Below are 10,067 nucleotides of genomic sequence, written 5' to 3' on the forward strand. Positions count from 1 at the left end.
ATGTGCAGATTAGTACATTAAGTTGCAAATTGTGGAACCGCAATACAACAAGTTGCACGTCCGGATCAAATTAGTGCTAGCCTATCGGAATGTGCCAGTGTGATGCCACGGTGGTGACAAATTGCTCTTCCTCAGAGATTAAGCAAAAAAAAAACCTACTTATTTTGAGCACCACGTTGAGATCCTTGTTTCCTTTAGTCAACAGAACCGAATAGCATCTAAAAAAAGTGAATAGAGCGACGGCGGAATCCCCAATCCCCGTTCCTGAGAGACGGCGACCAGGGAGACAACAAAGATGGTGAGCTAAGCGGACGGCGGCGAGCTCCCGAGTGTCCTGCTCACTGCGGGCGCCACGCCAATCGAGTCAGGCAGAGCAGACTCCGATGCCGACGTACTCCGCTCCGTCGCGGTCGACCCGCTCCGCCGCTGCCGACCCGCTCCTCCGGCGCCACCTCCTCTCCGTCGCGGCCGACCCGCTCCTCCAGCGCCACCTCCTCTCCGCCGCGGACGCCGGATGTGGCCAGCACACGCCCGCCACGCTCCAGGCGGTCTCCCTCATATCACAGAATCGACTACAACGATGCCGATCACAATGCGATAGATCAATCTAACCAGATTGATGGAAAAGGTACAGGAAACGCGCAGAGCGGCGGGATCTGGGTGGTCGGTCTCGTACCGTACTCCGGTGGGTCCTCGTTCCAAGCACGGAAGTGCAGGTCCGGCGGCATCTCGTCGAAATCCTCGGAATCGTCGCCAACGACGCCACCCAAGTCCAACCGTTGCTGCGTGCTTCGTCGAGGAGAAGAAAGCGGAACTAAATCGCACTAACCCACAAATTTCACTATACTATGCCGCGAACAGGTAAGTACCCAGAAAGATAACTGAACAATCTCAGGTACCTACTTGCAAAACTGCAAATCGGGACTGCACTCCACCGTGACACCATTTCGGTCTGTATTAATAGTTTGGCTTTGGATTAACAACTTGTTGTACTGCGATTTCACATTTTACAATTTACTGTACTAATCTGCACATGAGGTGCAAGTTATTGTACCGCTGATGTAATTAGCTCTTTACAATACGGTTCGGAAACAGAGCAAAGCGGAGAGCTGTCCTGTCATGTCCCATCGTCTTCGACACCTTGCCCACGGGCCACAGCGATGGACGGCAGCGATCCCTTGGAAGTGCTGGAAACGTACCACTGATCGGTCCTATCACGCCCTTTCCACTTTCGCTCACACCACTGCGACGTGTTTCTTCCACTTCTAGCTCTCTCCGCCCTCCACTCCTCACTCTACAAAACCGGAAAACCCCCCAACCCACCGAAGGGCCAGCCAGCCACCGCCGCCGCGCCGCTGTACAGAATCCCAATCCCTAGAGATCGAGCTGCGCTGACTCGTCTGTGCCGTGAATTTACCAGAGCGATATGTCTGGAGGTGGAGGGGGAGGAAATGAGGCGGTGGTCGAGGAGGAGGTGGTTCACATGGAGGACGCGGTGAAGCTGCTGGTGGAGCACCTGGTGAGGCCGGTCCTGCCACGCCGCGCCGGCAAGGACGCGCACCTCTTGGCGCTGGAGAAGCAGCGCGCCGTTGCCCAGCAGGTCAGCATTGCTATCTTTCTTGTGTAGCCTGTAATCTGTTGCTAGGACGGGGTTTTCTTTTGCTTGGGCTGCTCTGGTCTGGTCCATCCATGGAGGTGAAATTGGTAGAATTCCTCACGGTTTTGGAAGGGGAGGGATGCGCAGAAATGCTCTCCGGTAGTTTGATTTTTGCGGTGATCTTGCTCGTCTCAGTTGTCGTTGTTGGTGGCGGTCGTACGTGACGTACCCACCGCCGTTGCTAGATATTAGGGGCGTCTCGGTCTACCACGGTGCGGCGGCGGTGGAATTGGGGGTCGCTTACTTCCCGGAGGGCACCGGCAGGCTGCAGTCTGGCAGCGGTACGAAGAGGGGATGGGTCATGGGAAACGTCGTTAACGGGGAGGTGGGGGCCTTCTTCCGTAACGCTCGGGGTGTGCGTCAGGGCGACCCACTCTCCCCCATCCTCTTTGATTTTCTGGTCGATGGGCTGGCAGCTATGCTCGCTAGGGCCAACGAGGCTGGTCATATTAAAGGGGTGGTACCGCATTTGATACCCGGGGGGGTAACCCACTTGCAGTACGCGGACGATACGATGGTGTTGATCCAACCTTCCGATCTGGGGATCGCTAACCTCAAGTTTCTCTTACTTAGTTTCGAGAACATGTCGGGGCTTAAAATCAACTTCGACAAAAGTGAGGTCTTTGTGACAGGGGTCACTGACGCGGAGAAGCATAGGGTGGCGGACATGCTTAATTGCAAGCTTGGCTCACTGCCCATGAAATATCTGGGTTTACCTGTGAGCGACCGCCCGCTTAGGGTAGCGGACTGGTGCTTTCTCCCGAGAAGGTGGGACATAGGGTGGATCCTTGGCAAGGCCTTTTCTTGGCCTCGGCCGGGCGCCTCGAGCTGACTAATTCTTGTCTATCCAGCTTACCTATGTTCGCCATGGGCATTTACTTGCTCCATGACGCGACCCACCCGGCCATGGACGGACCGAGATCCCGCTTCTTTTGGGAAGGAGTGGGAAACAAACGCAAATATCACATGGTCGATTGGGCTACGGTCTGTAAGCCGAAAGAGGTGGGGGGTCTGGGGATCCTCAACACAAAGCTTATGAACATCGCGCTTATGCTTAAATGGATTTGGAAGCTCTATCAGAACGCAGAAGGGCTGTGGGCTGATTTGATTCGCGCGAAGTACCTAGGGGATAGGGACTTGTTCGATAAGGAGGTGCCAGTTAGGGGCTCCCAGTTCTGGAACGCCATACAAAAGATCAAGTGGCATTTCAAATTGGGGGCAAGGCATAAGGTCCGGAATGGGAAAAGGACCTATTTCTGGCTCGATTGGTGGTCGGGCTCTGGCCCCTCGGGGCAAGATTCCCTAGGCTTTATAGCTGCTGCGATCAACCGTTCATCACGGTGGATGCGGCCAAAGTCAGGGATGGCCCGCCGGGAGCGTGGCGTATCCGCTTTCGAAGGCAATTCAGCCTGGCGGAGACGGTCGAGTGGGATAATCTCTGCCGAGAGATACAAGACTTACCCACTGATGACCAACCCGATGTAGTTTCCTGGTCCCTGGAGCCCTCAGGGGTCTTCTCGGCGAAATCAGTTTACTACGGGCTGACGCAGGGGGCGTCGGTATCACACTTTAGAGATGTTTGGCGGGCGAGGGTGCCTCCGAAAATCAAGGTGTTTCTCTGGCAGCTTATCAGGGGCAAGCTACCATCGTCTGAGCAGGTGGCCAAGCGGCAGGGCCCGTCTAATGGTCGCTGCTCCCTGTGCGGAGAGGTGGAAGACTGCAACCACATCTTCTTCACATGCCACATGGCGGGATTCATGTGGGCGGGAGTTAGGGAACTTCTGCATTGCGAATGGAACCCGGGCGGGATTGGGGATTTCATTGCGCTAGCTCAGGGCATCTCAGGCCCTCTTCGTAGTTTAGTTTGGTTCACCTTTGCGGCCATGTCTTGGTCTCTCTGGAATATTAGGAATAAACTAACTATTGAAGGAAAGCTGATTAACAACCCGACTGACGCCTTCTACCATATGATGCTTCACATGCAGTCTTGGAGGGTTCTGGTCAGACGGAGGGACTGGGCGCTGCTGGACGAGGCGCTCGAGGCGGTCCGACTGCTGCACGCGAGGAGTAGAGCTGGAGGAGAGTAGATACCATCGGAGTCTTCTGCTATGCTATGATATGTGTTTCTATTCGACCCGCTCCAGGGCTTTTCTGTGTTATCTTCTAGAGACCTTCGTGTGTGGCTTGTGTGCCGGCCTTGGCAGGGTTGCCGTGCAGTACTGAGGAGATCTTGGGTGTGTTGTATCTGACTTTGTTGGCGGTTCCGTTGGGGCTTTATATATAAAGCCGGGCTCATAGCCTTATGTTTAAAAAGGAGGAAGAAGGCAAGCGACTAGCGCCTCTTTAGTTCCGGCTTTGCTTTTTTACTTAAAATCTGAGAAATCGGGCTCTGTCAAAATTACTTTTCAGATGCGAATATTCGTAGTAACCGTACAAATGTACAACTGAAGCAGGCGTGCTTTTTAGTTCCGATGAAATTATTTGCCACCTTGGGATGCCTCCCAAATTTGTCTACGAATTTCGATTGAATTGGATTGCATATGATAGTTAAATCAAATTTGTGTTTGATTTCTGTATGTGATGACCTGGTTTAATTATTGGATTGCAGTACTTTCCAGGTCATGTTCATTTTCCCTGTCGATTTACCATTGTAGTTGTATTACTAGTTTATTTTCCTTTGGCATTCATGACAATATCCCTCATCATAGCCATGAACTGCTCGTCTTGTTTTGTTTGTGTGCAGCGTCATGTGTTCTTTTGTTCTACTCCTGACAGTGTTTCTCTGTGCATACAAGGATTGTGATAAATACCCGGTTAGCTGCTAACTCATCACACCGGTGTGTGTGGTTTGCAGGTTCACACGGCCATCATTCTGTACAATTACTACCACAGGAAGAGGTGTCCGGTGCTTGCTTTTGCTGATGCCAAGCGGTTTTTTATGTGCGCTTCTCTTTCTGTTGGAGAAGATCTGCTACCATACTCTAGTATAATCCATGAGCGTGAGAACAATTCTGGAAAGCATGGAAGCTTATCTGTTACTGATAGAGAAGCAATACAGGCTTGTGAGATCGCTGTAGAACTCGGTGCCAGTGAAGGTTATCCAGACGTGCGAATGTGGCCAGTAGCGAAAGTTGCTGTGCTTCTTCTGGACCCGACAAAGAAAAAATGCTTGATCGAGTATGGTACTCACACCAAGGGTGTCTGGTCAATCGTAGAAAAGGAATATGATGCGGCAGCTGGTATTTCACACAGTACCAACCAGCCAGCAGGCCAGGAATCGACAAATAAAACAACCTTTGGTGCTTTGGATGGTCCACTTATGCTTCAACAACTAGCAATATCAGAAGTGCAGCGGAGAACAGGTCGTTTTTTTAATCACTACAGCCTTTAATTTATTTATATATATATATATATATATATATATATATATCTGCAGTTTTCTTTTTCGAGTTGGTGAGGTTTCCTCACTTTGATCAGGTTATTTTTTTTCGATATGGGAGCATTGCTCCGGCCTCTGCATCAAAACATACTTGATACTTGCCAGAACAAGAAGGGCGTGGATCAGAGTTTACATGAGTTTCTGTTAATTTTGTAAATAAAGGTTTACATGAGTTACTGTTCCGAATTGTAGTAAACTGGTATTGCAAATGAACCCAAACATGAGTTTGAGTCGTACACTTGCTTTACAGAAAACAAGAACAAGTGCATGGTCCCAGAATGTACTCCAAAAATGCACCTCTCACTTGATTTTGATTTATGTAAAACCATTTTGTCTCAGGCAAAACAATAACATTAGCAAAGAAAATTTGTTAATTATTTCTTGTGTCACTGTTCCTCATTTGTTTTGGTTGTGTACAACCTGCTAATAATGAAATTTATTTAATTTTATCAACTAGTAGACTGAAAATAACTTGGGGCGCTATAATGGTTAATCCCTTTGTACACGAAGTCATGAACAAATAGCAGCTCATTGTTTCCTAAAGAACGCTATCTGTTTCTATAACTATGATCATGTAAAAGTGTGATATCTGAACTTGATTTTATCAATAATTTATGCATTTTATGTTTGATCAACCTATGCATCCTTTGTGCTCATTATGGTAAAATTATTGTCTCTAGGCATGGAGGGCTCAGACTTGCTTGTTCTGGACGAAGATTTGGCATACTCATTGAGTAAAGAAAGGACGACCACCAAATTGTTCATTGTGGAATATAAGAAAATGACGAAGGGTAAACTGGTGGAAATGCCTCTAGAAGAGTTGATTCACAGGTTTGCTTTTACCTACTAGATAGTTCTATGATTGAGGTTAGATCCCTTTTTATAAACCACTCATTAGTTTATTAAATAGTATTGTGTGGCTTGCTTAATAACACACTTATTCTCTCTCGAAAAAACACACTTATTGCATATGTCAGCACAAGTTGCTTTGCTATAGTTCTTCCCTTTTTTTTCCTCTGGCGGTAACGCATTCCATCCATGTATACGTGATGTTGTTCTGCTCGTGCTTATTGTGTAAATCATTTTTTTTTCATTTTCCTCTAAAATGAGGATGGTTTGCTCAATGATGTATGATTGCTAGCTTTTGCTATTTCTCCACGATATCGACATTTTTCACTTTTTCCTCTGACAGTATGACTGGTCCAGTATTTGTAAATGAGCCGTTCCCGAAAACAACATCTGTAGTTGAGTACTTTCACATTCTTCCATATAAGGAGATTTTACAAGGACTTTTCCACAGGTAACATAATATTTGTTCTCAGCTATTTATACGTGAAACTAGGACTCCTCCAGTGCTCCACAGGTAACACAAGGGTCGTACCACTTGACATGTTTCAGGAAATGGCCTGCTGTCCCCCGACATGGATTGCACTCTGTGATCGATGAAAAATTGGAAGAGCAAGACGAGAATAGCACGCCGAAGATGCCAAAACAAATTGCAAAAGTGTCAACTCCAAAGCAAAACAAACGAGCAATTAAAGCAACCGGTGCCAATAGCAACCAGACCTCCAGCATCAGCAAGCAGAAGAAAAGTTGCAAAAGAAACGTTGAAGCCTCCAGGGCTACAACAGCAAAAGGTCTAGATGGTGAGAGCCCCATAATAGAAAATGAATCACTTATTGTTCCTGATGTTCAAACTTCAAGACTCGTGACTAAGTCAATAAATACAAAAGGAACAACAACATTAAGTGGAGAACGCATACTCCGACAATCCGGTGAGTCATTCTAACTGTATTTAGGTATTACTGATACATCGTTCGTTATTAGTGTTCTCATACAATCAACTTTAGGTGATCAAGTGGACAGGAATGGAAAACAGAATGGTAATATGCCCCGAGATATCTTTCCTCCGATGGTAAGCTAAATTACAGCTTGTAAGTATTGACAGATTACAATAGTAGCGCTCATTACGAACAACTCTGAAATGGTTATAGAAGTAAACTTTCAAATATGTTGACCTGGTAATAATTATAAATTTTATGGTTCCGTCTTTATCCATACAAATATTATTGTGATGTTTGTTGTGCTTTATTCTATTTGTTTGTGTTTTCCTACACACTATTTTTATAAGTAACATGGAGTTTGGGCATCTATCATGTTGCCAGGTGAATGTTTTTGAAAGTGTGATAGAACACACCATTTGTTAGGGATTAGGGTGAGGAGAGGAAGCTGACCCAATCCTACCAAATAAGGAACAATATCCCATTACTTAAGAGCATCTTACTAGTTAAGAATATTCTTAATGTTAGGAACAGATCAATGGGTTAAGATCAATCCTACTGTTAGGGGCTAATCATTTCAATAAAAGAGAGGAGCCGCACTGTCCATGTTTAATCAAGTATTTATACTTTCATGGGTCAGTTTTTGTCTCGAGCTTTGTCTCATCTACGCTATGATCTAGCGCCCAAATAGCCGCCATAAGTTTGGCAAGTCTTGGCTAACAGTTGTGTTTGATGAGGTAGTGATTTTTGTCTGATATATCTAGTCTCCAATTAAATAGCCAAATGTTGTATCAGGTACCATATGCTGATCCTATAATCGAGAAAAGTGCTTTGGAACCCCAAAATATGGAAATGAATTCAGGTTGTGATAAACCACCCAAGACAGCTTGTTTCTATTATTATTGGTTATCTAAATTCTTAACCTATGTGTTCCTAATTTCATTGAAGGTGGAGTCACTGAGAACAATAGTGATCAGATGTATGATTTACTAAGATCAATTCAGAAAATACGGGATGAAACTGTATGTTATATGTATCCTCTTTTATTTTAGGCAAAATGATGCATATTTCCTATATTTTTTTGTCTGGTTGAGAAGCTGATGTGAATTCATCCTGTTCTCTGTTTGTTTCAGCTTCACAAGGAACGCATACTTCAAGAACGAAGTATTCAATGTGATATGGATTTTCAGACAATCTTGAATGGTAATGTTTGGCTAGGAGCCATACATTTCCAAAATTTCTGTGGTAACTTGTGGTGTGGCACACTTTTCATTGTGGACGCAAAAAAAAATTGTAGGCAAGAAGGTGTTTCTATATCGGTTCCACATTCCTAGTACTCATCATGTTTAAACCTTATGCAGAAGGGGAGATGACACCCAAAGTGCTATCAATAGGAGAGAAATATAAGGGAACTTGCTCAAATATGATGCAAGTTGCCAACTCATCTTGTTCTGGAGATGGCGGTCAAACCATGAGCTTAAAGAGGAAGAGAGTCAAGGAGGCACTCCTCGTGAGCAATAACAAATGCCAGGTAAGAAACCTCAAGTAGAGCCGATTTATTAGAAACATTAAATGCCACCTGACATTTGTGAATGCAGGAGCTTGACAAGATCTGCAATGAGGGCAAGTGGATACTCCCAAGATACACAATAGTACCTTCAGTAGCAGATGGTATATATAAATATTTACTTTTACCTCTTAATATTTATGCATGGACAAGCATTGGGTCCTTGGACCATATAAGCATAAGAAATAAAAATATCATACAAGTAGATTTTTTTCTGCCACGTACTTTCTGATTATCGTTTACTGTATTCAGTCCCGACAGTACCCCGTAAGTTTTGTGCATTGAAATGATAACATACATAGTGACACTACTGCACTAACCATGTTTGGGCCAAAAGAGTTTTCAAGGTATCAGATCAATAGACCACTTGCTGTTTACCACATTATGTAAATATCAAACGTTGGGGTTCTGTCGATGGTTACTAAAGACATGTGTGCACCTTTTAGGCTTTATTAGAGATCACCTCTAGCCATAGCATTGCAATCACTTGTGAGAAACTGATTAGGTCTCCCACTAGCAGTAACCAGTAACTTATGTTTGATTGACTGTCATCGTCTCTGTTTCAGAGCTCACACATTGTTTCCGAGCAAGTTTTCACTAGCCATTTTCCTATTCTTTTCAGGAATGTTCCATGCCAGTGTACATCTTACATGCCCTGATTTTGACATGAGCATCGCTGGCGATCCTAGTCCGACCCCACGCGAGGCGAGGTGCTCTGCAGCTGCCAATATGATGCTGGAGCTTGAGAAGAAGGCCAAGGAAGAAGAACAGCAGGATACCTGATGCAAAGCTGCCTAGTTGGGAGAGCAGGAACCCGTAGTAGTGATTACAACTTTGAACCAAATTACATGAGAAACATAATCGTGTTGGTACCTTGTCTAGCTACTTTACCTTCCAGAGGTTGAACCCTCGTGGTGTTGTTGTTTGTGCGATTTTTTTTACTAAGGTTGTGGTAAACTGCAGAATGTTGTTTTAAAAGTTCATGACGCTGCATCTGTGGTGTCAATTTTATGATGGGGATGATCGCAGATTATCAACAAGTAGATACATTATTTCTAGTTGCTTATAATGTTTGTGTAGTACTACCTCCATCCCAAGGCTTAAGGTCTATATTTTTATGAGAAAGTCAAACTATGTCAAGTTTGACCAAGTTTTATCAAAAATTATTAACATGAAAAGTACAAAATCAATATCATTAGATAGATAATGAAATATATTTTCATATGGTATCTACAAAATATCATATATATGTTCATAGATTCTTCTAAAAGTTTAATCAAACTTTACTTCGTTTGACTTTTAAAAAAAATATAAGCTTTAAGCCTTGGGATGGAGGTAGTATTCAGCTGTTGTTGTCATTGACTAAGTTTAATATTTGATCTAAAGGGTCATTAGATATTTGCCGGTAGTAAATATTGTGAACAAATGAGGTGTATTTTTATAGGAAGTGGGCATATGTAAATTAAGTCAGGTTCATGAAGCCAGAACAGCTGCTGCTTTTTTCGAACACGGAGGCTTCATCCTTTCAGGTACTCAATAATCTAGTTCGAGTCTGCAGCAGCTCTACATGTGACTGATTTCATGTCTTCAGCCAAAGCAATGGATGAAATGCACCAGCAACGG

General features: G+C 44.7%; 1 protein-coding gene across 1 annotated transcript; it reads left to right on the forward strand.

Moving 5' to 3' along the window:
• The first annotated feature begins 383 nt into the window (after positions 1 to 383).
• Positions 384 to 9,458, forward strand: LOC124653718. The gene is made up of 13 exons (XM_047192786.1): positions 384 to 548; positions 1,421 to 1,600; positions 4,512 to 5,019; positions 5,777 to 5,927; positions 6,289 to 6,396; positions 6,495 to 6,871; positions 6,947 to 7,011; positions 7,673 to 7,739; positions 7,826 to 7,899; positions 8,011 to 8,080; positions 8,239 to 8,408; positions 8,476 to 8,548; positions 9,067 to 9,458. The coding sequence occupies exons 1-13, from the start codon at positions 384 to 386 to the stop codon at positions 9,225 to 9,227; spliced, it is 2,169 nt and encodes a 722-aa protein (XP_047048742.1). The 3' UTR covers positions 9,228 to 9,458.
• The last annotated feature ends 609 nt before the right edge of the window (positions 9,459 to 10,067 follow it).

This window comes from Lolium rigidum, chromosome 1 (genome assembly GCF_022539505.1).
Source record: "Lolium rigidum isolate FL_2022 chromosome 1, APGP_CSIRO_Lrig_0.1, whole genome shotgun sequence".
In the NCBI taxonomy this organism is placed as follows: domain Eukaryota; kingdom Viridiplantae; phylum Streptophyta; class Magnoliopsida; order Poales; family Poaceae; genus Lolium; species Lolium rigidum.

What these genes read in the sequence shown, in the direction of transcription:
- LOC124653718 (XM_047192786.1), top strand. Translation starts at nt 384, where the DNA reads ATGCCGACGTACTCCGCTCCGTCGCGGTCGACCCGCTCCGCCGCTGCC. An exon ending in CGCCCGCCACGCTCCAGGCG is followed by an intron (nt 549 to 1,420) that starts GTCTCCCTCATA and finishes TGAATTTACCAG; the next exon opens with AGCGATATGTCTGGAGGTGG. An exon ending in AGAAAATACGGGATGAAACT is followed by an intron (nt 7,900 to 8,010) that starts GTATGTTATATG and finishes TGTTTGTTTCAG; the next exon opens with CTTCACAAGGAACGCATACT.